Source organism: Acartia tonsa, chromosome 15, assembly GCF_053477335.1.
Source record: "Acartia tonsa isolate MP-2025a chromosome 15, ASM5347733v1, whole genome shotgun sequence".
NCBI lineage: Eukaryota > Metazoa > Arthropoda > Copepoda > Calanoida > Acartiidae > Acartia > Acartia tonsa.
In genome coordinates this window covers 225,918-252,500 of record NC_137274.1, presented here as the reverse complement: position 1 = coordinate 252,500, position 26,583 = coordinate 225,918, and the positions used below count along the sequence as shown (strand labels likewise).

Below are 26,583 nucleotides of genomic sequence, written 5' to 3'. Positions count from 1 at the left end.
GTAACGGAAAAATACATTTTGTCGAACCCCCAAGTAATTATATCAACATCCCCGATCCAAAAAAAAAAGGAGATAAAAAAGATAGAGAATTGGATATTTCTAAGTTTTTACTTTTCAGCCAGGGTGACACCAAGCCTGCGTGGCCTAATGGATAAGGCGTCGGTCTCCTAAACCGAAGATTGCGAGTTCGAGTCTCGCCGTGGGTAACATTATCTTTTTAGCAAAAGTTGTTTTGGTTGCAGTGCTTCCAAGGTTTCTTGAAGGCAGTGTAGTAGCAAATATGGAAAGTGAAAGCAAGCTGCTCTAGTGGCGCAATCGGTTAGCGCACGGTACTTATAGACAGTACAACAAGTTATGCCGGGGTTGTGAGTTCGAGCCTCACCTAGAGCAAGCACTTTTTCAACCCTTAAACCTGGCAGGGTCTTCCACGAAAAGAGCAAAAATAAATTTTTTTTTACTTAATCAAAGCATTTTATCTTACCAAAATACTAAAATATTCTCTAGCAGTACCTCATAATATCAAATACAGGTACTGTGGTTCGATTTCAAAAATTTTTTGTAACTATGCTTTACTAACCAACAATCAATCAAGGAAAAAAGTTTGTTAAAGAATATAGATAGATTGGTATTTTCTTTTTACTACTGTTTTAAATCTATCAAGTTAATAACAAATTCGATAAAATTGACTGAATAACCATATAAATGTATAAAGATTTGTGATTTAAATTATGCCATGAAAAATCCTCCAATGTGTTTTGTAAAAATCTTTGAAACTTTTGATTTCATTGTTTATGTATGTACACTCAAGAATGATGAATCTTATCTGATCTAGAAAGGCAGAAGGATACTAAATTGTAATTGTAATTCATAGTAACCGAGTTATTACTAAAATAAATTTTTGACAGCTGTGGGATTCGAACCCACGCCCTTGCGGACTGGTGCCTAAAACCAGCGCCTTAGACCACTCGGCCAAACTGCCTGTTGTGCTGGCAGTTGTGCGAATAAGAAAAATTGTTTCTTAAGTTTTTTTTTCAGCCTTACTGTGTAAAAGCATCAAACACCTAAAAAAAAATTTGTTTTTCCAGTGAGTGATTTTACAAAATTAACTGCCTCCAGAGAGGATTGAACTCTCGACCCCTGGTTTACAAGACCAGTGCTCTGCCACTGAGCTATAGAGGCTTGCCTGTTCACGTGGCACAATTTAAACCTAGCCTAACCTAGCCTAACCTAACCTAACCTAAGCCATTGCGGTTGGCACCTTGTGTTAAAGACTTTGAAATTGCTAAAAGATTCATTTGAGTATTAGTCAGCTCATGCATTCAACAGGGGGATGTAGCTCAGTGGTAGAGCGCATGCTTTGCATGTATGAGGCCCCGGGTTCGATCCCCGGCATCTCCAATTATCAATGATTTTTGTTATTTCTTTGAAGTTGTCTGTTGTTCAAAATGAGTACTTTAGTGAAAAAATATTTGTATGGGGTTATGCGGACACAAAAATGTGGAACGCTTCACGATTTTGCGTGTCATCCTTGCGCAGGGGCCATGCTAATCTTCTCTGTATCGTTCCAATTTTAGTATATGTACTGCCGAAGCAAGTACATTTGAGAATAGAATTTAGTTGTCCATAAAGATCAGCATTTGTTACACAAATTGCAAAAAAACAATTCTGTTGACCCTGACGTGATTTGAACACGCAGCCTTCTGATCTGGAGTCAGACGCGCTACCGTTGCGCCACAGAGTCAGATGTTTGAATTGCTGCAACTTTGAATTCATGCAAAACTAAAGGAAAGTCTTTTTTTCCCTTTTTTCTATCCACTATACAATGCAAGCGACCAATAGAAAAAAGGCGCTGCTTTCGTCCGGCCCCTATGATGGAGACCAGGGGTCGTAGCTCAGCTGGTAGAGCGTCTGATTCGCATTTAGAAGGTCTCGGGTTCAAATCCCGACGACTCCAAATTTTTTTTCTTTTCAATTTTCAAAAGTATTAGGCAAAACCATGGGCTTGACCGGGAGTTGAACCCGGGACCTCTCGCACCCGAAGCGAGAATCATCATTATAAAGACCGAAGAGCCTTAATTATTTCTTACATTACTTAAATTTAACCCCAATTTTTCATGTTTGTTGTAAAATTTCCTTAATTCTCAACAATCAATTGCATAGAGGGGTAAGGCATCATTCACACACACATACACACACACATACACACACACATACACACACACAGTATGTAAGGTATTCAACATTATTAACGGCCGATATGCGGCTCACGCTAACAATGTCTCGTAACCTACACACACCCACATGGTGTGGGTTAATCAACATCATTAACGGCCGATATGCGGCTCACGCTAACATGTTTCATAACCTACCCACGGGGATTTGAACCTACGACCTTTCCGTAGGTTTTACACCGTCCTTACCACTAAGCTTTTAGTTCAGAGAGTCGGGCTGAGCACACGCATTTAGCAAGCTCTCCCCCGCCCTACCCCATGTGTTAAGCTCAGTTCTACCTTCCCCCTCTCTCTCAACTAGTTCCCCTCTCCCCACTGCCCGTGGTCACTCCGCAGTTGGAGGAAAGGGAAGACACTGTAGCCAGAGGGCACCTCGTATTTAGGCCTGGCAATGTGTATGTGTTAACGTATCGGTCAATTGTTAACACAAAAAAAGTGAAAATAAAACATTAATGAATTAAAAGTTTTTTTTTAACTTATGTGTAACCTAATCGCTTTAACTTAATGAACAATTTTTGGTGAAAACACTCTCAAATTTTTTTTTGATAATTTTATGATAATTTATCGGTCTGGCAACATTTTTACCGGCGCAAAGTACTCCCGACAAATAAGCTCTCCCATTGGCTAACATTTTTTCGCGTCCCACCATTGGTCAGCTGACCCACACTCACTCAGCACCCTCGGTTCCGCCATCTTCACTTCATCATGGCCTGTAGTACGTGTGACAACCCAGAATATTGGTCAAAGTTTAAAACAAATTTGGACGCTGCTTTGGATGTTAAGTTTAAAGAATACGATGCGAATATAGCTAAGGTAAGGGATGAGCTTATTCATAGTACTTTTGCCAGTCATAAAACCGAAATAAACGATATTAAATTGAGAGTCTCAGATTTAAATGTTAAAATTCAATCTATCGAAGGTATAGAAAATTTCGTAGATGCTAAATCTGTTGCAAGTGAACAAAAAGCGATTAGGACCACGATTACACAACAAAAAGACTATTTAAACTCTATTGAATCGTCGAGAGAAAATTTCGTCAAATTTCAACTTCTACAAAACTCGATAAGAGAGCAAAGGTGCCGCGATTGGAGTTGTAGAATAGTGAATTTTCAGCAGCCGTGGAGCCGTGAAAATATTACAGAGTTTATCATATTTAGAAACATTATAAGGCCCACCCTTGAAGCCGCTCTTAAACGTGGAGAATTAGAATATATTCCCTCACATTTTTGTGATATCGTCGAGCGTGCCCATATGCTCCCATATACAAAGGGCCAGATCCCCGTTTTTATTTTTCGTTTTATGTCTAGATCCTACCTCGACGCGTGGATGAACAATAAGAAGGCTGTGCTTGACCGTTACAACGCCGAGATCAAGAGGTTCAATCCCAGGAACAACGCGTCACCGGTCCCGTTCTTCCCCAATAGGTTAGTCCAGGCGAAGCAAGATATGTCCGACCTCAACAGGAAGACCATGACCTTTGTGTATGCCACAAACCAGATTTCGAGGGCCAAAGTCGCTGGCCAACATGTCCAATTTCAGCTCAAGAACGGCAGCCGCTGGATACGCTGCCTTAACCCGTTTGGCAAAGACCTGAAGGAAATGGCCCAACCCATACCTGGAAGCGAGGATTTTTTTCTGTCAGAGGCACCGCCTATCCTTTGTTTCAACAAGCTAGCGCCTGAGGAAAGGAAAACATTCTTCTCTAATCAGGCTGACTTAACAGAGGATGACTTCCCAAGACAGTTTAGTACGATCACAGCCCACCCTTCCAGCACGATTCAACATAATTTAACGTCTGCCCCTGCCCCAGCTCTTGGGGACCTAGCTGTGTTCCCTCCCATAGACTCTGCCGCAACCGTCGCAACCGCCGCACATACAGCCGTTGCACCAGCCGCACAGCCCACACAGTCAGTACCTGCCGCCGTCGCATCCGCAGCCGCCGCTACAGCTGATTTCACTGCCGCACCTGCCGCCGCGCTCACCGCCGCACCTGCCGCCGTGACCGCCGCCGCATCTGCCGCCACGTCTGCCGCACTTGCCGCCGTGTCTGTCGCCGTACCTGCGGCATCTATTGCCGTACCTACCGCCACACACACCGCCGCACTTGCCGCCACGTCTGCCGCATCTGCCGCATCTACACCTGTCGTTGACTCAGCACCTTCCGTACCTGTTGCCCCTGTCGTTGACTCAGCACCTTCTGTACCTGTTGCCCCTGTCGTTGACTCAGCACCTTCTGATCCTGTGGCCACGAGGGCCAAAGCTAGAGACACCGCCAACAAAGCTAAGCAAAGCAAAGCTACAAAGGCGGTAATCACATCATGAGGTTAAGTATCTTATACGTCGGAAAAAAAGGTACTTAACAAAATTATTATCATCATTTTTAAATTCATTTACAAAGTGATTTATTTCGAAAAACTTAATGTTTATATCCACGTAAACTCTATATTATTATAATATTAATATTAAATATTACCCAACTTGTTAGAACGCCAACATAGCATATTAATTTCAATCTATTTTTCTTATTTTTCTGCTGATTAGCATATAAAATACTTGGAACTTGTATGAAAATGAGTAGGGGGAACTAAACTAGCTTGAAATGTGTTGCCACCCCCAACACACACATAAACTAAACGCTATCGGAATAACCATAGTAAATATGGTAATTTTTTTCGCTTTAACGATAATATATTGTATATTACCTATTTTTATTTGTCCACTAATATCTACTGTGTTTCAGATGTCCATACTTGATGTTAAGACGATTCCTCCTGCGGTGCTCCTGGACCAGCTCTGCTATGACAAACCTCCCTAATGATCAGATTAACCAGGATTACGGTAACTTAAACGATAACATTGGTCTAAATCTTATGAATCCGATTTACGGCGACTACTTTAACGATTTTGAGAACGAATTCGGAATAAATTGCGTTTTTTCAAGTGAACAAGGTATCGTACAGAAACTGAAAACATTCAATGAAAACCTTCTCAATATTTTTAGTATTAATTGTCAGTCATTACATTCTAAATACAATGATATTGTCTCCACTGTAGACTTCTTTAGACAACATGATATCCACTTAAATGTTCTGTGTTTTCAAGAATTATGGCTGAATAAGGATGTAAATATGGATTGCTATGGAATTAATAATTACGATTGGCATGTTAAACTCCGCACAAAAAGTAGGGGGGGAGGGGTGGGTATTCTAGTAAGCAAATATTATAAAGTAGATAAACTATTTGATAAATTTTCATTTAAAGAAAATATTCTTGAATCTATTTGCTTAAAAATTTCCCACAATGGACTAAAGTTTTGCTTACTAAACTGTTATCGGCCACCCAATCAGAGTAGTGCTGAAATAGAAGAATTTTTTGAACTTTTTTTGGACCTGATTGATAGAATAGCAGCTTTAAGCATACCATACTTCATTGTAGGAGATTTCAATTTTGATCTTTTCAAAATAAATAATATAAATAGCAACTCCATGAGAATTATTGAGTCTTTTTCCTTTAACGGTATCATAAATACCGTTACCAGAGCTACTAGAGTAACTAGAACCACTGCAACCCTTCTTGATTTATTCGGGGTAGGTAACTTTATTCAAAACCTAATGTCTTCCTTTGTCTTAACTTCAAAAATCTCCGATCACTTGCCAATTATTAATTCATTCCGAATAGACAGAGTAAATAAACCCAAACCTCCAGATTTCTTTGAAAAAAGAGAATTGAATGATGAAAACTTTGATGCCTTAAACTATGCACTCTACCACACTAACTGGAATCACGTTTTAAACCAAGACAACACAAACATTGCTTATGATAACTTTATTTCAACCTTTTTGAGACTTTATAATGAAAAGTGTCCAGTTAGAAAAAAACGAAAAAACAAACGTACCCAGCCTCAGCAGCCTTTCATGTCAGACTTTTTATTGCGTTGTAGATTGCATAGAGATATTTTGTACAGCAACTTTTTAAAAGACAAAACAATTGAAAATGAAAGTATTTACAATGCCTATAGGAATAATTACAATAGGCAAGTGAGAAGAGCAAAGATTGAATATTACAGACAACAAATAAGAGATGCAAACGGGGATGGGAAAAAACTCTGGAAAACCCTAAAGGAAGTCATTGGGTTTAGTAAATCTTCCCCTGAGTGCACATACCTTCAAGTAGGCCCAAACAAAATTGAAAATGACCAAGAAATAGCTAATGAATTTAATCGTTATTTTAGTCAGATTGGGTCTTCCCTAAGGCCTGAAATTCCTTCCACCCCCAAAAATTTCTTTGAATATTTACCACCCCCATGTCAAGATTCCCTCTTCTTTGAGCCATTGTACCCCTTCAAGGTTATTAATATCATTCGTAGTATTAAACCTAAGCGTTCCACAGACATAAATGATGTCTCGATGTATGTTCTGTCTCGCTGTGCTGATACCATTGCCACTCCCTTAACACATGTTTATAATTTATCACTTCAAAATGGCACTTTTCCTGAAAAAATGAAAACTTCCAAAATAGTTGTCCTTCACAAATCAGGTTCACTCAGCGAGGCAGATAATCATCGAGGAATTTCACTCATTGACAACTTTTCCAAGCCCATTGAAAAATATGTCTGTGAAACGCTGGTTAAGTTCTTGGAAGATCGGTCTTTTTTTAGCAACCGCCAGTTTGGCTTCATGAAAGGAATCTCAACCTTTCACAATGTATTGAACTTAAGCACATTGATCACCCAAGCACTCAGTCGAGACACTTCCTGTATGGCCATATTTTTGGACATAAGGAAGTGTTTCGACATGATAAATAGGGACATCCTTTTTAGCAAACTGGAGAATTCAGGGATAAGGGGGGTTGCACTTGATTGGTTCCGTAGTTATTATGCAAATAGGAAACAGCGTGTATATTTTAAGGGCCTTTTCTCCTCCACAATTGAATTCATTATCATTGGCGTACTTCAGGGGTCAGTCCTGGGACCAATTCTTTTTTTGATTTTTATCAATGACCTTGTTTCATGCAGTGAAGAGATCCTAATCAATCTCTTTGCTGATGACGCAGTGGGCTTCATTGAAAAGCAGAATATTATACAATTGATCAACCTTGCAAAGGAGCTTGTCCCCAGACTGACCCAATGGTACAATGCCAATAAACTTCTTATTCACCCCCGCAAGACCAAATGTATGGTCTTTTCCTCCCCCCGTGAGATACTCACCCCCGCTGAGCTCGCCGCTAAGACCAACTTTGAAGTCTATGTAAACATGAATAATCATAACGAAAATGATGAGTCAAAAATCACTAAGTTGGATCTTGTGAGCGGTACCAATGAGGGTAGTATCAAACACTTGGGAATTCAATTGGACGAGAAAATGAAGTTTTCTTATCATCTTGAAAAAGTCTATAGCAAAGTCTCTAAAATAATTTATAGTATGAAAGTAATGCGTCATTTGTTGGACAAGAAACACTTAAAGCTACTCTATTCTTCTTATATTAAGTCGAATATCGAATATTGTTGTCTCCTGTTCACTGCCTGTCCTATGTATCTGTTAGCACCAATCATTAAGTTGCAGAAGCAAGCCATTAGAATAATCGAAAATTTACCTAGCAGAGCTCACACAGCTGAATTCTTTAAATCTAATGGCATACTTCCATTTAACCTGTTAATTGAATTCAATGTTTGTAAATTTATGCACGCCTATAAATTAGGCAATTTTCCCAAAATTTTCGAAAACACCTGGAATTTTGTTCAAGACAGACATACGTATGGCACTAGGAACAGGAACAACTTTGCTTACGAACCGGGCACCAATAGAAACTTTCTCCTGCACGCCCCTCTTAACTCTTTCCCAACTATATTCAACAACCTTCCACTTGAAATTAAACTAATTGATAATAAAAATATTTTTAAGAAAAAATGTTTTACTTATTACCTAAACAAGATTGAGTTTTAAAAAAGCAAATATTTTAAAAAAGCAAATATTTTATTTTTGAAATTAAACTGATTGATAATAAAATTATTCTCAAGAAAGATATTTTACTTACTTATTACTTACTTTCTTAAAAAAAAAGCAAATACTTTATTTTTTCTCTTCCTCTATTTAACAATTTTTTGTTCTAACTAAGTTTCTATTCGTATCTTTAGCCCTCGACTTTTTGTAAGCACTTAATTTCTATACCAAAAAATAATAAAACAGCATTTCTTTAACCTCAAATCTCAACGAGTAGGTTCCGTAGGAACCGACATACATACCTATGTATAGAGTAGCTTTAGCATAGTTTGTTTCTTATCCACTTTATTCATTTTACATTTTATATTTTGACTTTGACTTCTTCTATTATATTATATATTTTTTATCAAGCAACTAACGAATCGCGCAACCTCTACCTCTATTTTATCTAATAAAAAAAATAACAAAGTTTTTTCATAATTTTGACCAAAAATATATTTATTTATTCAAATTTAGATATCGAAAATTTTGTTTAATATATGACTATCGCTGACTGGACTGGTTAAGCTCATGTAGTGGGCATAGCCATCTACTCGTCGTAGTCGCTGGAGTCATCGACGTCGTCGGGTTCCTGTTGGAGGAGCTCCTCCACAAGGTCCTGCTGGACGGTGACCAAGCGGTCCATGGTGGCGATGGAATCCATGTTGGCCTGGAAGGAGCGGGCGTACGTGGGCATTACTGAAATTAGCCTCACGACTAACCCATAGTTGGAGTACATCATGCGGAGGATCTCCTCATCGATGGCATCTTGGCGGAATCTCCTCCACATAAGTCTGTCGCCCTCGTACACGACGCCCATTAACCTCCTCTTGACCATAAACCAGAGGTCCAGACAGCGCCTGTCTACCCCCGGAAATGGGAGTAGATCAGGCACTGCCGCGAGGTTCAGCAGCTGCTGGACGCCGTGCACGGGTGCAGGATCATCGATTTCATCGCTTGAGTTCAACATGGCGATGAGCTCCTGCACCTGGTCTTGGAGGGGAACATCTTCTTCTCCTCCAGCCTCCTCCGGAACTTCCGGCGCCCCATCCGGTAAAGCACCTTGGCCTTGTCCAACTTCCTCTTCTTGATCTGACATTTCTGAGACAATTGAACTTTGACCCTACCCACCCCCATATTTATACCCCCCTTGTGTCTTAATACCATACATTATTCAATCTTAATTTAACTTATTAATTAATAAATAACTTTCCCTACTTCCGATTTCCCGCGTATTCCCCCTATGCTTTACAACCAATTGTCTCCCCCCCGCCCCCTCTTTTGCTTTATTCTTTTGCTTTATTCTGCCGTGCTTTACCGGAAAACCACTCTTCCCCCCTCCCCCTATTTTTCTCCCCCCCAGTATATACCAAACGATAGGCGCCGCTCCGTCTGTCTAGCTGGAAGTCACGGCCGCGCACAAACCACCCACCACTCCCCTTCTAGTTTTTTCCCCCCCTCCTCCCCCTAACCTGTTGAATTCCCTGACCCATCTCCCTTATTTTAACCAGTTTCTCACTTCACTTTTTTTTATGCTAATGAAAATTAATCCATAGCGAAATATTAACAGACATCCTATTACTCTATACATCCTTCATAAAAAATAAAAGTTCATAGCAAGATATCTAGGATTTATTAAACAAATCAATGAATTTATGATAATTTATGATATTTTAATACTTTTACTTTTTTGGATAAAACTAAACTGTATTATTCTTCAAAAACAATTTTATATTTCAATAGCCATATCAGTAACTTTTTGCAGTTTTTTTCTGTTGATTCATTGTTGATTTTTGTTGATTTTTGTGAACATCATGTGGACATTTCCGCGGGTGTTTTTGCGGATATTTTTGCGGATATCTTGTATATAAAGTCGTAGAGAACTTGACCGTAACTGGTTCAAACCGGAAATGGCCAACTTCTGGAACTATAGCTGGAGACAGGCCCCCTCTTGAGCAGTTATCCGCTCAGCAATTTCACCCAATTTAGCTTCATGAAACTCCATGTCCTTGTTTGGGTTGTATAGTGTGAGGGCCAACTCGGTTTCTAAATAACCCTGTTGGTATAGAAGACGGGCTACCTCACGACGTACTTCGTCACTGACATTGTCACCATTAACTATATTGAGAAGTCGTTCATATGTTATTGTCAATCTATTGCGTAGCGGCTGCCACATTTGTTGGTATTCTTCCTCTCCGAACATTTCGTGTCTAAACAATAGTAAGATTTAAACCTCACTAAAGCAAAGCTATAACCAAATTACGCGCGCAATAGCACGCCACAGTCTTTTTTAACATGACCCACTTTCACCCTTTTACCTTCAAAAAGGGGTGGAATCAATGGATTAATGATACGTTTTCGCCTTCCCTTAAAACCCCCTCCCCCCCCCCCTCTTCCTCTCCCATTTTGTTGCCCCATTCACAGCCATGCTGTGACCAGTTCTCAAAACACAAAAATCAGATTCCGGAGGAATCGAACCATACATATTTAGGGACACACTCCCATTATCAAAATACCAAAATCAGATTCCGTAGGAATCGCATATGACCTATTCTTAGGATTTTTTATATCCATTCTCAAAAATAAAAATCAGATTCCGTAGGAATCGAAACCAACCATTACACCTTGTTCACTTAAGTACACGATATGATTATTATTAGGGTATTCTTGTCCTTTTTTGGACTTTTCTTTGGTTTTTTTTTGGATTTTTTGGATTGGACCAAGTGTTATCGCGAAATTTGCCGTTATCCTGTAATTATTGGTGTGGAGATGTCCTTAAAACCCGGACAAAACTCCACTCTATAATGAAAATAATTTGATATAAAGGAAACTGTCTATTTGGAGCTGAAAAGGGATCTCAACGGGAATAGCGACTCCTTATGGAGGTTTTGGTTCCTTAATTGTTCCGAATTCACGCTTGGAGAAGTTGCAACTGATAGTAGGAGGATGTCTGAAATACACAGCAAGATATTGTTTCATTGTTAAGATTATTATTTATTTGCACATATAACATTGTATCGGCTTGGCAAGCGTCAAAGTACACCAGTGGCTCCACAACCCTTAAAGGGTTATGCCAACTATCTGGTACAATGTTGCATGGAATTTTTATTGTAAAATATTGTCTCCATTCAATTTAAACTGGCCTGGTAACTAGGTGGAGATGAAGTTCGGCCAATTCCATGCTAGGTACTTAATAATTGTTATTATGTATATTATTATCTAACCTGCACCAAACACAACAAACCAGATGAATCAAACAAATCAAGCATAGTAACATAATTTATAATATATATCTAATAAAATATGTTGTACCTTTGAGGAAAATAAATCTTATCTTATCTTATCTTAAGCTACGGTGACTGATGAATTTTGATAGAAATATTTACATATTAACAAAAAATCTCGCAACCTATAGTCTATAGTAGGGGGAGGGTGGGTATTTTCCTTCTATGGTCAGCATTAGTTTCTAATAACAAAATTAATAGTAGTATAAAATGTAACTGTTGTTTGTCTAATCTGACCAAGCCAAACTTGCTTGGAATACTTCATTGAGAGGTGTGATATCAAATAATATTTTTAAGGGTGTATTTTAACCCATCGGCTCGTTTTAATGTAAGAAAAGGTAGGTTTATACATATATTGCTCCTGGAGAGGATCCTTAATTGTTGTGTTTCATGAGTAAGAGATTATAAGGTAATTTTTAAAATATTTACTATATACTATAACCAAGCTATCATTGCTTGGTACTTCATTAGGAAGTGTTTTGCTTTTCTTTCAGGGTCTTATCCCATAACTTGTCATAAGCACTTTTTACTTTTAATATGTTATATGTAGTTAATAGTTTGGCCGCTAGGTGTTGTGTTTATTTTAATAAAAGATTTCCTACTGAAGTAAGCTTCATAACCTACATTATTGGGGGGGTAAACATCAGAAATATTTTACTTCAATGGTCAGAGTTAGATTTGCCTATGACACCAAGTATTCCCAGGTAGTCACCCATCCAAGTACTGACTTGGAAAAATAGATTATAAGGTAATAACTGTTTCAATTATTTACTATGTACTTTAACCAAGCTAATATAAAGAGGTGTGTTGTCATATGCTTTTCTTTCAGGGTGAAATTTATCCCATAACTTGTCATAAGCATTTTTTAATTTTAATATGTAATATGTGGTTAATAATTTGGCCACTAGGTGATTCATTTTTTTTTAATAGGAGACTTTTTACCAAAGTAAACATTGTGTTGCATTTGTTTTAATAGAAGACTTCCTACTAAAGTAAACATCACAACCATTATTTGGTGGGGTAAATACCAGAAATATTTTTCTTTAATGGTCAGAGTTTGTTTTTAATAATAACATATATACTATGACAAAGTTGTATTTTGCTATATACCTATTCTGACCAAGCTAATATTGCTTGATTCACTTCAACAACAGGTGTGTATGAGATATTATTTGAAGGGTCTTATTCATTCACATTGTTGTGAGGGTTACAGACAACTCACCAATCAACAAAATTCATGTAGTTGAAACCTATTACGGTGTTTCTTGTAGTGTTGGTTGTTTTCCATTTTTTCACTTCACATTTTCTTTCGTTTTTGTATGTAAGTGACCGCCTGGGATTACTTTGAAGACGACATTTAACTTCTAAATAACTTTGCATTCTTGCTAAATCATGATCAAATAAATTTTAAAGGTATTTGTATTATTTCTTTGTAAGAAAATTTTTAAAAAATTGTAACCAAATCCTAATATACAACAAATTTTAACAATTTATAATACAAATACGACATTTAATATCTTCATATTGCAAAATTAAAATGAAAAAGAAAGATCAGAGGCAATATTTATTTGAAAAATGTTAAGCCTATGACACCAAGTTTTCCCAGGTGGTCACCCATCCAAGTACTAACTTGGCCCAATGTTGCTTAACTTCAGTGATCGGACGAGAACTGGTGCTTTTAACATGGTATGGCCGTAGACGTTTATCAATGGAAACTGTGGCGTAAAGGTATTTGTATTATTTCTTTGTAAGAAAATTTTTTAAAAAATTGTAACCAAATCCTAATTATACAACAAATTTTAAAAATTTATAATACAAATACGACATTTAATATCTTCATATTGCAAAATAAAATGAAAAAGAAAGATCAGAGGCAATATTTATTTGAAAAATGTTAAGCCTACGACACCAAGTTTTCCCAGGTGGTCACCCATCCAAGTACTAACTTGGCCCAATGTTGCTTAACTTCAGTGATTGGACGAGAACTGGTGCTTTCATCATGGTATGGCCGTAGACGTTTATTGATGGAAACTGTGGCGTAAAGGTATTTGTTTTATTTCTTTGTAAGACAATTTTTAAAAAATTGTAACCATATCCTAATTATACAACAAATTTTAAAAATTTATAATGCAAATACGACATTTTATATCTTCATATTGCAAAATTAAAATGAAAAAGAAAGATCAGAGGCAATATTTATATGACATTAAGTATTCCCAGGTGGTCACCCATCCAAGTACTAACTTGGTCCAATGTTGCTTAACTTCAGTGATCGGACGAGAACTGGTGTTTCAACATGGTATGGCCGTAGACATTGAATTAAAAAATACTTTCAATTTTCGGTTAGGTTTGGGTCAAAATTCCAAAAATGTTAGGCCAAGTATTCCCAGGCGGTCACCCATCCAAGTACTAACTTGGTTCAATGTTGCTTAACTTCAGTGATTGGATGAGAACTGGTGTTTTCAACATGGTATGGCCGTAGACGTTTATATATTGAAAATGTTGCAAATATTAAATGCAAAATGACACAGCACAGAAAAACATGCGTATTTTTTTAACGCAACCAGTGCTAGGTCTTGGTAATCTTGGTATATAAAAAAATGTGACAGTTTTTGCCTACGACACCAAGTATTCCCAGGCGGTCACCCATCCAAGTACTAACTTTGCCCAATGTTGCTTAACTTCAGTGATCAGACAAGAACTGGTGCTTTCAACATGGGATGGTTGTAGACATTGAATTACAAAATACTTTTCAAACTTGTGTGAGGTTCAGTTAGGTTTGGGTCAAAATTCCAAAAATGTTAGGTTTATGACACAAAGTATTCCCAGGCGGTCACCCATCCAAGTACTAACTTGGCCCAATGTTGCTTAACTTTAGTGATCTGACGAGAACTGGTGCTTTCAACATGGTATGGCCGTAGACATTAAATTAAAAAATACTTTTCAAACTTGTGTTAGGTTTAGTTAGGTTTTGGTTAAAATTCCAAAAATGTTAAGCCTACGACACCAAGTATTCCCAGGCGGTCACTCATCCAAGTACTAACTTGTCCTAATGTTGTTTAACTTCAGTGATCGGACGAGAACTGGTGCTTTCAACATGTAGCCTTCTACCTTTAATAGGAACTGAGATAATAGGTTAACAATTAAGTTTGGTAATTTATTATCAAATAGGGTTCTTGGAGAAAATTTTTTACTCCCCCCCCCTTCTCCCCACAACGATTAATTTTGGAAATTCTTTATCAAATAGGTAACTTACACAAAAATTTTTAGAAAATAGTTTAACAGATCGCCACTTTTTTCCCCCCAGCGATTAAGTTTCGGCAAGGTTTTTGACTGTATGGTCATTAAGTATGTTATAGTTTTAAAACCCCAACAAGAGTTTACAGCATTATTTTAAATACAAAAAAATACATGAAGCAAAAAATTTTAATTAATTTCTTTTATATTTCAAAATACTTTATAAGTAAAACTAGCAAAAAAATCAAACAAAATATTTTCTAATATATTACTAATGTTTCATAAAATCAGTAGGCGGAATCAATTTGCGTTTTTGTTAAGATTTTACTTTATCATAAGTTGTGACATTCATATTTATGTATTGAAAGCCCCATTAAAGTTTCAAAAGTGACTTGCCTGTTATGGCTGCCGCCGCGCGGGGGGTATAAAAAGTGTCTTTCCCTTATAAATCAAAAAATTTAAATTATTTCAAACACAGCCATATTGCATTTAAAAATGACCACATTGCAAAAACGAATCTGAAAAGCATTTTTAAAAATATTGATCCTAGTTCAATTATCTAAAAACAGCTGATTTAGTCAAAATTGTTAATTTTGGTAGGTTATTTGATAATTATTTCATACTGAATTAATATTTTTTAAAACGGTTTTCAGATTTGTAATCAGCATTTCATTGCGGTCATTTTGATATGCAACATGCCTGTGCTTTAAGAAATTTTAATTAATCTTAATTTCAAATTCAAAAAATCGACTCAACCTATTAATCATAATAATCATACAATGTAACTAATTTTTTTTAAAATTTAATATTTATTAAATGAAAACACTTTCTCGTTTTCATTCTAATATGTTGGATAGAAACTGGTTTTCATCTAATGATTGTACATAAATCTTATAATTGTATATTATATTCATTTTTTGCTACAAGAAAAAAAAATTTAAAGCTCTGTTTCATAGATAGGAACTAGTTGTTCTCTAAATATTATTGAAATGTAAGAAATGCATTTTTTTCAAATGATAGTTACAAAATTTATTTATATTATTTTATTTTTTTGTTGTTTTAAAAAAACACTTGTATTGTACATTCGTACTTTCTTATACTCTATAATTTATGTATTTCATTGATTCTCAGTATTCTTTAGTTTCTTTGAAAGTGACTTAGTGTGTATGTTTAGGTAAATTTTAATTTTATTAAAAGCGAAGCTTTCCTATAATTAGGGTCAGTCCGTCCGTTTTAATTTTCTTATTTATTTAAAACTTTGCATAATGATTCTTGTAGTATTTAGTTATGATTTACAAAGCATAGCAACTCTATAATCATTACCAGAATGTTCGTACGTCCATTTTAAACATGTTGATTATTCTACTTTTTTAACAACAAATTTTCAAGTGTTTTAATTATCCGTTTGATCTGATTATAGTTGAGATTGCGCGGCTTATGTTAATAGTAGAAAGACGTTATGTATATTGTTAGAACCGCTATGAAGTCTATTTTTTGGAAATATAAGAACCATTACTGTGCAACTTATAGTTTAGGAGCTACGTAGAAGAATGTCCTAACTGACTTAAAACTTGACTTGAGAGTAAATCTTTAAAGATTAAAAAAAGTTTGTGCAAAAATGCGGACATTTTAAAAATTTTATTATGTTATAAAGTGTCGTCTTTGATACAAAAATTCCCGTTGTTTAAAGAAAACAACCATGGCGGTCTGACTGCCTTTTATCAGGTTCTTGGCTTTTTTTATGTGTTTTAATTTCCATCCAAGATTTTTGTGCTTCGCTACTTATGGATGTTGTCACCCTTGTTTAAAAAATAAAAGTTTTTCTAAAGGGGTATTTTCACGAAATGCATTTAAACTTAATTTAGTGAACTGCATATTTTTTGCTAGTTAATGGGTTAAACTAAATTATTATTACACTAGTCCCCAAAGTTTTACAATAACATTTTAAAATTCGTTAGCTCAACAACTTTAAGTACAACCAAATTTAATTTTTATTTATTGGTGAAAACAAAGTACAATATTATGAGCGAAGTAACTATATAATTAAGTCCTAAAATTTAAGAGTGTTCATAAACATTATCCTGTATCAAGCAGTTTTGAATAAATTTACTTACAATTTTGCTTCGACTATTATACATTTATATTATGATTATTCAAAAGATTTTATTTATATTGCTCCAATGGTTTTCTTTAAAATAACTTTTATTTTAGATAGTTGAACCAAGAATGTGTTTGGCGGCGCACCCAAGGGTCCTCAGCTGCGCAACATTTATTTTGGTTGTGAGGTGGTGATTGCCACATCTGGCAGACCTTAGAAGGTAAATATATGACATGACAGATACCTTTTTTTGTTAATTTAGGCAAGTTAGAATTGTCCTATCGATTTATTTATAAAAGTAAAATAGCCTCAAACCATCTCAAGTCCTATATAAAGCTTTGCTCTAAAAGAGAACCATATCGGTTCAGTGGTTAGCGAGATCCTTTGCTACAAACAAAAAAAGCTTATTACTTTTAGAAAGCGTACCAACTCTATAATCAATAAAAGAATTTCCAAACGTCCATTTTATCATGTTGATTTTTTTACCATTTTAAGAACAAATTTTTATGTGATCTGATTATCTGATTGATTAAATTTTTGTTATATTGATTCCTGTGAAAACAAAGTACAATATTATGAGCGAAGTAACTATATAATTAAGTCCTAAAATTTAAGTGTGTTCATAAACATTATCCTGTATCAAGCAGTTTTTCAACAAATTTACTTACAATTTTGCTTCGACTATTATACATTTATATTATGATTATTCAAAAGATTTTATTTATATTGCTCCAATGGTTTTCTTTAAAATAACTTTTATTTTAGATAGTTGAACCAAGAATGTGTTTGGCGGCGCACCCAAGGGTCCTCAGCTGCGCAACATTTATTTCGGTTGTGAGGTGGTGATTGCCACATCTGGCAGACCTTAGAAGGTAAATATATGACATGACAGATACCTTTTTTTGTTAATTTAGGCAAGTTAGAATTGTCCTATCGATTTATTTATAAAAGTAAAATAGCCTCAAACCATCTCAAGTCCTATATAAAGCTTTGCTCTAAAAGAGAACCATATCGGTTCAGTGGTTAGCGAGATCCTTTGCTACAAACAAAAAAAGCTTATTACTTTTTATTATAGGATTGAAGGTAAATATAATGGTTTTTTTCTACTTCATTTTGAAGTTTAGTATATTATTTCTTGATTTTTAAAAGTGAAGTTTTTCTAAAATTAGGGTCGGTCCGTAAGTCCGTCCGTCCAAGACAAATACCTTTTTTTGTTAATTTAGGCAAGTTAGAATTGTCCTATCGATTTCAAACTTTGCATGGTGATTCCTGTTAGGTACAATTTAGAAAGCGTACCAACTCTATAATCAAAAAAAGAATTTCCAAACGTCCATTTTATCATGTTGATTTTTTTACCATTTTAAGAACAAATTTTTATATGATCTGATTATCTGATTGATTAAATTTTTGTTATATTGATTCCTGTGAAAACAAAGTACAATATTATGAGCGAAGTAAATTAATATATTGATTCCTGTGAAAACAAAGTACAATATTATAAGCGAAGTAACTATATAATTAAGTTATTATATTTCCAAAAAATAGACTTCATAACGCTTGTCATGCAAACGCCCCTAGAGGCCTCTTGTGACACTTTAAAATAGGCAATTTGGAATCATTTGAGACCATGTTATTTTTTTCATGTTGTTGTGCTGGCCGTTGGTTGTGATGATGATAAGCTTCCTGCTGGTGGCTATTTAATGAAGGTAAATATTGTAAAAACTCATTGCATTTTTAGTAGTAAAGCTATTCTATAATTCGAAATGTCCGTTTGTCCGTCTATCCGTCCGTCCATATTTGCCCCTAGAGGCCTCTTGTGGCACTTTAAAATAGGCAATTTGGAATCATTTGAGACCATGTTATTTTTTTCAAAACAAATTTTTTATTATGTTATAAAATGTCGTCCCCAAAGTTTTATAAAAATTATAACGCACTTTGTAATAATGCTCAATAAGTTATAAGATTCATATCATTTTTTACATTCTAGAAAACTAAATTTGATTTTATGATGGTATGAAATGTCGTCTTTGATGAAAAATTTTAGTATATTTAAAATTGAAAATACAATTTTTAGTAGCAAAGCTACTCTATAATTCGAAATTTCCGTCTGTCCGTCCGTCTGTTTGTCCTTCCGTGTGAGATAGAATAGGGGAAACGTGATTTTCTCAGCTCTTATTAAAGATAGACAGCTGAAATTTTTTGACAACATTCCCATTCAGTTATTGATATCAAAATTAAATTTCCGGTCGTTTATATACATGACGGCCACACTATCATTTTGCAGGTTTTAGGCTATTTTGTATTTTTCACATTTTAGCATGATTTATGCTATTTTTTATGTTCCACTTATTTCTCCATATCTTCAGTGTTTATGGTCCGATTTTCAAAATTTTTTCAGTTATTGATATCAAAATTAAATTTCCTGTCGTTTATACACATGACGGCCACACTACCATTTTGCAGTTTTTAGGCTATTTTTGTATTTTTCACATTTGCACCATATCTTCAGTGGTTATGGTCCAATTTTCAAAAATTTTTCAGTTATAGATATGAGCATTAAATTTCCCGTCGTTTAAAGAAAACATCCATGATGGTCAGATTGCCTTTTTGCAGGTTTTATGCTATTTTTGTATTTATCACATAATTCTCCATATCTTCAGTGTTTATGGTCCGATTTTGAAAATTTTTTCAGTTATAGATATCAAAATTAGGCGTTATCCTCTTAGAAATTTTTTTTCAACTTCTTTCAATTTTGTACCCCCCCCCGCCCCACCCCACTACCGACGAACAACTATTTTATGTTAGGTTAGGTTTTAGGCTAGGGTGCCGAGCGCTGCGGCTAGGCAGGCAAGGGTTCATAGTTCGCTGTCGGGGGGGGGGGGGGTTACTCAAATTTTCAATATTGAAAAAAAGATTTCTAAGAGGATAATACCCAAAGTTAAATTTTCCGTTGTTTAAAGAAAACAACCATGGCGGTCTGACTGCCTTTTATCAGGTTTTTGGCTATTATTATTATGGCCCAATAGATAGGAACCGGTTCTCATCCATACAAAAAAACTATGTGTATGTATTATAACCAGCTTTCTATTAATATAATGCTAGACATAGTTTTTTCGTAATGATGAGAACCGGTTCCTATCCACCTGATTCGAATGAATATGAGAAAATTTATACAAGTCTGCAAAGTTGTTAAGCCAACGAATAAGAAAACGATATAATAAAACTTTGTTAATTTAGGCAAGTTAGAATTGTCCTATCGATTTCAAACTTTGCATGGTGATTTCTGTTAGGTACAATTTAGAAAGCGTAGCAACTCTATAATCATTAAAAGAATATCTATACTTCCATTTTAAACATGTTAATTTTTTTACCATTTTAAGAACAAATTTTTATGTGATTAGTTCTTAAGTCTTAAAATTTAAGTGTGTTCATAAACATTATTCATATTATATTATTGGTCCAATGGTTTTCTTTAAAATAACTTTTATTTTATTTCAGAATGAAAAATAAATATCTTAATCGTAAATCTTAAAGCTTAACCAGTACTATGATACTATAATATGACTATTTAGGATATTTCATTGGGCCCATGGACGCTTTTTTTCAAACAAACGTGAAGCTAAAGGACTCAAGCCTAAGGCAGCACCTCGCCCCCAAGAGGTATTTTCCAGGTATTAATATAGTTCTTTTTCAATATAGTATCTCATAGGTTGAAAAAACATTTATTAATGTTTTTTGAGATAGTACAGTAGCCAATACCTTCCAACAGATTTTTTTCACTCTAAAGATACTTTTAGTTAATCGGGAATATATTTTAAGGGAGGGGGGGGGGGAGGTGGGTGATACCACTTAGGAGCACATTTTTATCTTAATATAGTGTTCAAAATTCATTTCTCCGCGTTCAATGATACAGCCAGAAAATAACACCAGAATTTAAATACTAAATAAAAACAAAATTAATAAAGAATATCCTAACATTTAAGTAGCAAACCTAATGTACATTACAAAAGAACAACTATTAACATTAATTAATCTTTATGTTTTAGAGGAAATCTGTCTTCTTACATTGTTTGTTAAATCACCTAGTGATCGGACGAGAACTGGTGCTTTCAACATGGTATAATAACAGAAATTATATGTCGTCTTTGTATTAAAATTATCTTAAAGGACACCAGCAAGAAATACCACGTTTTAAATGCTTAAAGACTGCCATAAGTAGACCCAATTCCCCAAATGTAAAGCCTTCAGCTTCAATAACAAAAAAGTTCTAGGCATTTCAAAATAGCATTGTATGTACAATGAAAGTTTTGAAAGATTCCCAATGCTAATGAAAGAAAAAACAATATTAAATTACGTCGCCTAGACATAAAATTATAACCTTATCTTTGTCACAAACTTAAATTGCCTGTAACTGATTACATTTTTACAATAAAAACACCACATTTCATAGTCAAAATATATTTAAAAAATTCAATTTAAATTGCATTTGTAAACAAAAATCATCGCAGAAACAAAGGGGTAAACTAATATAATCTCAGCTGTGATTGGATGCAGTACACTCGTTACAATGCAAGTTAAACTTAATTTTTTTTAATGATTTTGACTATAAAAATGGCTATTTTTATTATAAAAATATAATTAGATACTAGCAACCTAAATTTATGCCAAAAATCATATTATGATTTTGTTTCTAGGCCACGTAGTTTATTTTCAAAATTTATAACATAAACAGCGAAATTCTTTCAAAATTCTCATTATAAATAAAATGTCATTTTAAAATGCCTAAAACTTTTTTGTTTCAAAAGGCTTCAAATTTGGGATATTTGGTCTACTTGTGGCAGTCTTTCAGCAGTTAAAGCGTGGTGTTTTTTGCACCCTTCCTTTAAAGTATTTCATTAAATTTACATAAATCATAACCAAGAAATAGCGTTATTTATAAATGTTTAAAATATTCGTTCTTAAAATATAGAAGTTCATCTTTCATTACTATTAGTTGAAAGCAAAATTATCTTATTTTATGCAGTATGAAGTCATAATATGTCGTCTTTGTATTAAAAATTTGGTTAAATTGGTTGTTTATATGTTTTTTTTTTAATTCCTTTCTATATTTTCTTACAAACAATAAAAAAAATATGGAAAATTGTTTAAGACCTTAAACATTTATTTTATCATAATTAAGCAAAAAACCAAACTTTACCTAAATTGTATGATATGAAGAAATTAATGTCGTCTTAGTATTAGGATTATATTGAAATGATTATTTAAATCTACATTAATCATTAATATAATATTATACACTATATTCATTAATAAATAAATAATAATGCTCACACATATTTCAATTTTAATTATTGGCGCAAAACAAAAGATACCTATGTAACTATGTACCAGTTTTTACCTACATCATGTACATTTATCCTTATACTAAAGTAACAGGATGTTGTTTGTCTATTCAAATTTGAAAATCAAGCATAGCGAGACGTAAGAGTTGAGCGCAGTGAAAAAAATCAAGCGAAGTGAGACGACCAGAAAATTAGAGGGGCCGAAGGCCCCGAAATTTTCTTGTGCCGCCTAGACCATCAAGCCTGGCTTGTGCCCTGTTAACTGTCAGTAGCAACCTGTAATTCATCAATTTACCTGCCGATTGCTTCCAGCTGTGATCCTGGATTGATGGATGGCCGTCTGCCAGAGCCAGCAGTCGTGGCCGAGTGGTTAAGGCGTTGGACTTGAAATCCAATGGGGTTTCCCCGCGCAGGTTCGAATCCTGCCGGCTGCGAATTACAGATTTTGTTAGTTTCTAGTGTTTTATTCATTTTTTTTTTGCAAAACCAGAAAGTTACCTTGCAACTCACATGGCCTTCCTGGTATAGTGTTAAAATAAGTCTTTTGTCAGGTGTGGGGTTCGAACCCACGCAATCTTACGATTATGAGAGCTTAAATCTCACGCCTTAGACCACTCGGCCAACCTGACAGGTTGCCACAATGCGGCACTCATTGCAAAACGCATGAAATCACGACTGACAAGCACTGATTTAGCAAAGCTCCACAAAATAATTCTCGCGACGAAGATGGGATTCGAACCCACGCGGGCAGAGCCCATTGGATTAGCAGTCCAACGCCTTAACCACTCGGCCACCTCGTCTGTGAAAGAGATTAAGCTAGATTACTTGCAAAGCATACATAACAACAACAACAACAAACACAAAAACAACAAAGTAAATATTGCATCACTCGTGTCAAAAGACTTCCCACGCCGGGAGTTGAACCCGGGCCTCCTGGGTGAAAGCCAGATATCCTAGCCGTTAGACCACGTGGGATTCTGTTTCCGTCCGGGATCGAACCGGAGACCTTCTGCGTGTTAGGCAGATGTGATAACCGCTACACCACGGAAACTTGTTACATCAGATAGACAGCTTTATTGCCATAATTTTTTTCTTTAAACTCCTGACTAAAGTGTGCTAGTTACTAGGCAAAAATGTATTTGTGGTTTTCACTTTTGAGTACATTATAGTCCTGTACAATAAGCGTCAGTGGTATAGTGGTGAGCATAGCTGCCTTCCAAGCAGTTGACCCGGGTTCGATTCCCGGCTGACGCATTTTCATCTGTGTTGCCTAGGAGTACATTTTTGTACATTTAAAAAGTGTAGTAATCCTATATTGCCAACAAGCCTCCGTAGCGCAGTAGGCAGCGCGTCAGTCTCATAATCTGAAGGCCGTGAGTTCGAGCCTCACCGGGGGCAGGCAAACATTTTTTCATCTCCTGGTTGTGTTTTGAAAAAATGTGAAAAAATAGTTTTGTCAGAAGTGGGATTCGAACCCACGCCCTCATCGAGGACCAGAATTCTCACATCCACTCTCTATCAGAGAGCAAGGAAGTTGTCCTTGAGTCTGGCGCCTTAGACCACTCGGCCATCCTGACTGTTAATAAAGTGTTCACGGATTAAGAAATCCCATGTTTTGATAAGCCAAAAAGGTTAGCCAAAATGCAATGTTAGCATCCCATCTGGGGATCGAACCCAGGACCTTTGGATTAGAAGTCCAACGCGCTATCCTCTGCGCTAATGGGACTTGGTTAGAGAAAAGAAAATAGTAGCATTTGTTGACAGAAAACATTATGGAAGGCAAGAAAAAGAAAATCAAGTAGAGAAGAAAAAAAGTATGTAGTTTTTGTATTGTGCTTATACTTATACACATCATGTCAGTCAGGCCCGTTAGCTCAGTTGGTTAGAGCGTCGTGCTAATAACGCGAAGGTCACAGGTTCGATCCCCCTACGGGCCAGATAATACTTTTACCAAATTGAACAGTTTGCAGTGGCGGAAATATTTAATGGTAAAAAAAAGAAATTTCACAAGGTTGAAAAAGTTATCTCTCCCCGACCGGGAATCGAACCCGGGCCTTCCACGTGACAGGCGGAGATCCTCACCACTAGACTATCGAGGAATTCTTATAAATCAGCCATTTTCTAGTCGCTACGTACGTATCACACTGATTGGAGACTTGAACAAAAGATGGGAGCGCCCGAGCAGGGGCTCGAACCCTGGACCGTTAGGTTAAAAGCCTAACGCTCTACCGACTGAGCTACCCGGGCATCATGCTATTCTAAAATTACAGTAACAAAATTGTCTCACCAGATGGCAGCAGCATTTTAGTTCATGGTAGGCTTGGTTTTCTCTCTGTTTATTTTTGGTTAAGTGCAACCTGAGTTGTATAGAATAAATCATCCCTCCATAATTTTCCTGTATTGTAGCATTTTGCATTTAGTATAAGTCACATTTTCCATGGTCAAATGTCTACGGCCATACCATGTTGAAAGCACCAGTTCTCGTCCGATCACTGAAGTTAAGCAACATTGGGCCAAGTTAGTACTTGGATGGGTGACCGCCTGGGAATACTTGGTGTCGTAGGCAAATCTTTTCATCCTTTTTTATAAGTTGAGAAAAAAAAAAACAAAGTCTGAGAAATGTAAACCAGACAACTGCTTATGTTCATTTTTTACACCTAAAGCCCTTATACAATGCAACCACTATGATATAATGTGTAGTTACTGTTTTTGTCACCAGATGGCAGCTCTATTTAGTTCCCAGTTAGGCTTTGTTTTCTCCGTGTTAAGGCATGAGTTTTGGGTTGACAACTATTATTGTTCGATAAAATGATATCTTTTAGTATCACACATACCTATTTGGATTAATATTTTAGTTACTTTGTGCTTGTATTTTATGAAAATTAACTTTTCCGGTCGGACCTTTAACAAATATCAAAAATATATGATTGTCCAAGTAACTTTACATCATTGTCTAAAACGACCAAGCTAATATTGCTTGATTCACTTCTACAAGAGGTGTGTATCAGCTCTGCTTCGATGGTTCGCTCACCTTGAGTCCGCTCGGGTTGAGTGTCTGTCTTAGTCAGTCACAAACTTCTTTATTCAGGGTTAAAGAGAACCCACTAATTACTGAAACCAATCAAGAACTTAAAATCATTTACCGTAGATACCTGTACGTAATTTCTCTTGGTAATGCATTTTCCATTTAGTTTATGCCACATTTTCCTTTGATAAATGTCTACGGCCATACCATGTTGAAAGCACCAGTTCTCGTCTGATCACTGAAGTTAAGCAACATTGGGCCAAGTTAGTACTTGGATGGGTGACCGCCTGGGAATACTTGGTGTCGTAGGCTTTAACATTTTATCCATATTTCAAAATTTGTCTCTTTTTCTTCCTTGTCCGTAGATTCCTGTACTGTTGGACGTTTTGCATTCATTTCACGCCACATTTTCTCTTCGTAATGCATTTTGCATTTAATTGACGCCAAATTTTCCGTTGATATATGTCTACGGCCATACCATGTTGAAAGCACCAGTTCTCGTCCGATCACTGCAGTTAAGCAACATTGGGCCAAGTTAGTACTTGGATGGGTGACCGCCTGGGAATACTTGGTGTCGTAGGCAAATCTTTTCATCCTTTTTTATAAGTTGAGAAAAAAAAAACAAAGTCTGAGAAATGTAAACCAGACAACTGCTTATGTTCATTTTTTACACCTAAAGCCCTTATACAATGCAACCACTATGATATAATGTGTAGTTACTGTTTTTGTCACCAGATGGCAGCTCTATTTAGTTCCCAGTTAGGCTTTGTTTTCTCCGTGTTAAGGCATGAGTTTTGGGTTGACAACTATTATTGTTCGATAAAATGATATCTTTTAGTATCACACATACCTATTTGGATTAATATTTTAGTTACTTTGTGCTTGTATTTTATGAAAATTAACTTTTCCGGTCGGACCTTTAACAAATATCAAAAATATATGATTGTCCAAGTAACTTTACATCATTGTCTAAAACGACCAAGCTAATATTGCTTGATTCACTTCTACAAGAGGTGTGTATCAGCTCTGCTTCGATGGTTCGCTCACCTTGAGTCCGCTCGGGTTGAGTGTCTGTCTTAGTCAGTCACAAACTTCTTTATTCAGGGTTAAAGAGAACCCACTAATCACTGAAACCAATCAAGAACTTAAAATCATTTACCGTAGATACCTGTACGTAATTTCTCTTGGTAATGCATTTTCCATTTAGTTTATGCCACATTTTCCTTTGATAAATGTATACGGCCATACCATGTTGAAAGCACCAGTTCTCGTCTGATCACTGAAGTTAAGCAACATTGGGCCAAGTTAGTACTTGGATGGGTGACCGCCTGGGAATACTTGGTGTCGTAGGCTTTAACATTTTATCCATATTTCAAAATTTGTCTCTT

The 26,583-nt window shown here is 35.8% G+C and overlaps 1 protein-coding gene, 28 non-coding genes and 3 pseudogenes across 29 annotated transcripts in view; 13 read left to right on the top strand and 19 right to left on the bottom strand.

The window, feature by feature from the left end:
* Positions 1 to 9, top strand: part of TRNAE-CUC (transfer RNA glutamic acid (anticodon CUC)) — a 72-nt gene extending 63 nt beyond the window's left edge. The window contains exon 1 of the tRNA in view: positions 1 to 9. This exon is cut by the window's left edge and continues 63 nt beyond it. This is a non-coding gene — a tRNA (tRNA-Glu).
* A 124-nt stretch (positions 10 to 133) lies between these two features.
* On the top strand, positions 134 to 206 carry TRNAR-CCU (transfer RNA arginine (anticodon CCU)). The gene has a single exon. It is a non-coding gene; the product is annotated as a tRNA-Arg (tRNA).
* Positions 207 to 300: 94 nt separating this feature from the next.
* Positions 301 to 390, top strand: TRNAI-UAU (transfer RNA isoleucine (anticodon UAU)). The gene is given in 2 exon segments: positions 301 to 338; positions 355 to 390. It is a non-coding gene; the product is annotated as a tRNA-Ile (tRNA).
* A 509-nt stretch (positions 391 to 899) lies between these two features.
* On the bottom strand, positions 900 to 979 carry TRNAL-UAG (transfer RNA leucine (anticodon UAG)). The gene has a single exon. It is a non-coding gene; the product is annotated as a tRNA-Leu (tRNA).
* A 128-nt stretch (positions 980 to 1,107) lies between these two features.
* TRNAT-UGU (transfer RNA threonine (anticodon UGU)) lies at positions 1,108 to 1,179 on the bottom strand. Its single transcript has one exon. It is a non-coding gene; the product is annotated as a tRNA-Thr (tRNA).
* A 147-nt stretch (positions 1,180 to 1,326) lies between these two features.
* Positions 1,327 to 1,398, top strand: TRNAA-UGC (transfer RNA alanine (anticodon UGC)). Its single transcript has one exon. It is a non-coding gene; the product is annotated as a tRNA-Ala (tRNA).
* A 93-nt stretch (positions 1,399 to 1,491) lies between these two features.
* On the bottom strand, positions 1,492 to 1,598 carry LOC145308164 (U6 spliceosomal RNA). Its single transcript, XR_013876003.1, has one exon. It is a non-coding gene; the product is annotated as a U6 spliceosomal RNA (small nuclear RNA).
* A 71-nt stretch (positions 1,599 to 1,669) lies between these two features.
* On the bottom strand, positions 1,670 to 1,741 carry TRNAW-CCA (transfer RNA tryptophan (anticodon CCA)). The gene has a single exon. It is a non-coding gene; the product is annotated as a tRNA-Trp (tRNA).
* A 140-nt stretch (positions 1,742 to 1,881) lies between these two features.
* Positions 1,882 to 1,954, top strand: TRNAA-CGC (transfer RNA alanine (anticodon CGC)). Its single transcript has one exon. It is a non-coding gene; the product is annotated as a tRNA-Ala (tRNA).
* Positions 1,955 to 2,655: 701 nt separating this feature from the next.
* Positions 2,656 to 5,409, top strand: LOC145306788 (uncharacterized). Its single transcript, XM_080149084.1, has 2 exons — positions 2,656 to 3,044; positions 3,539 to 5,409. Exon 2 carries the CDS (start codon positions 3,558 to 3,560, stop codon positions 4,551 to 4,553), a length of 996 nt encoding a protein of 331 aa, XP_080005210.1. The 5' UTR covers positions 2,656 to 3,044; positions 3,539 to 3,557; the 3' UTR covers positions 4,554 to 5,409.
* A 7,665-nt stretch (positions 5,410 to 13,074) lies between these two features.
* LOC145307760 (5S ribosomal RNA) lies at positions 13,075 to 13,193 on the bottom strand. The gene has a single exon (XR_013875629.1). It is a non-coding gene; the product is annotated as a 5S ribosomal RNA (ribosomal RNA).
* A 197-nt stretch (positions 13,194 to 13,390) lies between these two features.
* On the bottom strand, positions 13,391 to 13,509 carry LOC145307779 (5S ribosomal RNA). The gene has a single exon (XR_013875647.1). It is a non-coding gene; the product is annotated as a 5S ribosomal RNA (ribosomal RNA).
* Positions 13,510 to 13,688: 179 nt separating this feature from the next.
* LOC145307864 (5S ribosomal RNA) lies at positions 13,689 to 13,806 on the bottom strand (annotated as a pseudogene).
* A 62-nt stretch (positions 13,807 to 13,868) lies between these two features.
* Positions 13,869 to 13,968, bottom strand: LOC145307867 (5S ribosomal RNA; annotated as a pseudogene).
* Positions 13,969 to 14,106: 138 nt separating this feature from the next.
* LOC145307842 (5S ribosomal RNA) lies at positions 14,107 to 14,225 on the bottom strand. Its single transcript, XR_013875709.1, has one exon. It is a non-coding gene; the product is annotated as a 5S ribosomal RNA (ribosomal RNA).
* Positions 14,226 to 14,297: 72 nt separating this feature from the next.
* Positions 14,298 to 14,416, bottom strand: LOC145307828 (5S ribosomal RNA). Its single transcript, XR_013875696.1, has one exon. It is a non-coding gene; the product is annotated as a 5S ribosomal RNA (ribosomal RNA).
* Positions 14,417 to 14,488: 72 nt separating this feature from the next.
* LOC145307869 (5S ribosomal RNA) lies at positions 14,489 to 14,604 on the bottom strand (annotated as a pseudogene).
* A 7,918-nt stretch (positions 14,605 to 22,522) lies between these two features.
* TRNAS-UGA (transfer RNA serine (anticodon UGA)) lies at positions 22,523 to 22,604 on the top strand. Its single transcript has one exon. It is a non-coding gene; the product is annotated as a tRNA-Ser (tRNA).
* Positions 22,605 to 22,715: 111 nt separating this feature from the next.
* TRNAL-UAA (transfer RNA leucine (anticodon UAA)) lies at positions 22,716 to 22,799 on the bottom strand. Its single transcript has one exon. It is a non-coding gene; the product is annotated as a tRNA-Leu (tRNA).
* Positions 22,800 to 22,888: 89 nt separating this feature from the next.
* Positions 22,889 to 22,970, bottom strand: TRNAS-GCU (transfer RNA serine (anticodon GCU)). Its single transcript has one exon. It is a non-coding gene; the product is annotated as a tRNA-Ser (tRNA).
* Positions 22,971 to 23,073: 103 nt separating this feature from the next.
* TRNAE-UUC (transfer RNA glutamic acid (anticodon UUC)) lies at positions 23,074 to 23,145 on the bottom strand. Its single transcript has one exon. It is a non-coding gene; the product is annotated as a tRNA-Glu (tRNA).
* Positions 23,146 to 23,148: 3 nt separating this feature from the next.
* Positions 23,149 to 23,221, bottom strand: TRNAV-AAC (transfer RNA valine (anticodon AAC)). Its single transcript has one exon. It is a non-coding gene; the product is annotated as a tRNA-Val (tRNA).
* Positions 23,222 to 23,352: 131 nt separating this feature from the next.
* On the top strand, positions 23,353 to 23,424 carry TRNAG-UCC (transfer RNA glycine (anticodon UCC)). Its single transcript has one exon. It is a non-coding gene; the product is annotated as a tRNA-Gly (tRNA).
* Positions 23,425 to 23,495: 71 nt separating this feature from the next.
* On the top strand, positions 23,496 to 23,568 carry TRNAM-CAU (transfer RNA methionine (anticodon CAU)). The gene has a single exon. It is a non-coding gene; the product is annotated as a tRNA-Met (tRNA).
* A 56-nt stretch (positions 23,569 to 23,624) lies between these two features.
* Positions 23,625 to 23,747, bottom strand: TRNAL-CAA (transfer RNA leucine (anticodon CAA)). Its single transcript has 2 exons — positions 23,710 to 23,747; positions 23,625 to 23,669 (listed from the first exon to the last, which is right to left on the bottom strand). It is a non-coding gene; the product is annotated as a tRNA-Leu (tRNA).
* A 76-nt stretch (positions 23,748 to 23,823) lies between these two features.
* TRNAR-UCU (transfer RNA arginine (anticodon UCU)) lies at positions 23,824 to 23,896 on the bottom strand. The gene has a single exon. It is a non-coding gene; the product is annotated as a tRNA-Arg (tRNA).
* A 301-nt stretch (positions 23,897 to 24,197) lies between these two features.
* On the bottom strand, positions 24,198 to 24,269 carry TRNAD-GUC (transfer RNA aspartic acid (anticodon GUC)). The gene has a single exon. It is a non-coding gene; the product is annotated as a tRNA-Asp (tRNA).
* A 75-nt stretch (positions 24,270 to 24,344) lies between these two features.
* On the bottom strand, positions 24,345 to 24,417 carry TRNAK-UUU (transfer RNA lysine (anticodon UUU)). Its single transcript has one exon. It is a non-coding gene; the product is annotated as a tRNA-Lys (tRNA).
* Positions 24,418 to 24,617: 200 nt separating this feature from the next.
* LOC145308246 (5S ribosomal RNA) lies at positions 24,618 to 24,736 on the top strand. The gene has a single exon (XR_013876089.1). It is a non-coding gene; the product is annotated as a 5S ribosomal RNA (ribosomal RNA).
* Positions 24,737 to 25,388: 652 nt separating this feature from the next.
* On the top strand, positions 25,389 to 25,507 carry LOC145308304 (5S ribosomal RNA). Its single transcript, XR_013876144.1, has one exon. It is a non-coding gene; the product is annotated as a 5S ribosomal RNA (ribosomal RNA).
* A 152-nt stretch (positions 25,508 to 25,659) lies between these two features.
* LOC145308551 (5S ribosomal RNA) lies at positions 25,660 to 25,778 on the top strand. Its single transcript, XR_013876376.1, has one exon. It is a non-coding gene; the product is annotated as a 5S ribosomal RNA (ribosomal RNA).
* A 651-nt stretch (positions 25,779 to 26,429) lies between these two features.
* On the top strand, positions 26,430 to 26,548 carry LOC145308661 (5S ribosomal RNA). The gene has a single exon (XR_013876484.1). It is a non-coding gene; the product is annotated as a 5S ribosomal RNA (ribosomal RNA).
* The last annotated feature ends 35 nt before the right edge of the window (positions 26,549 to 26,583 follow it).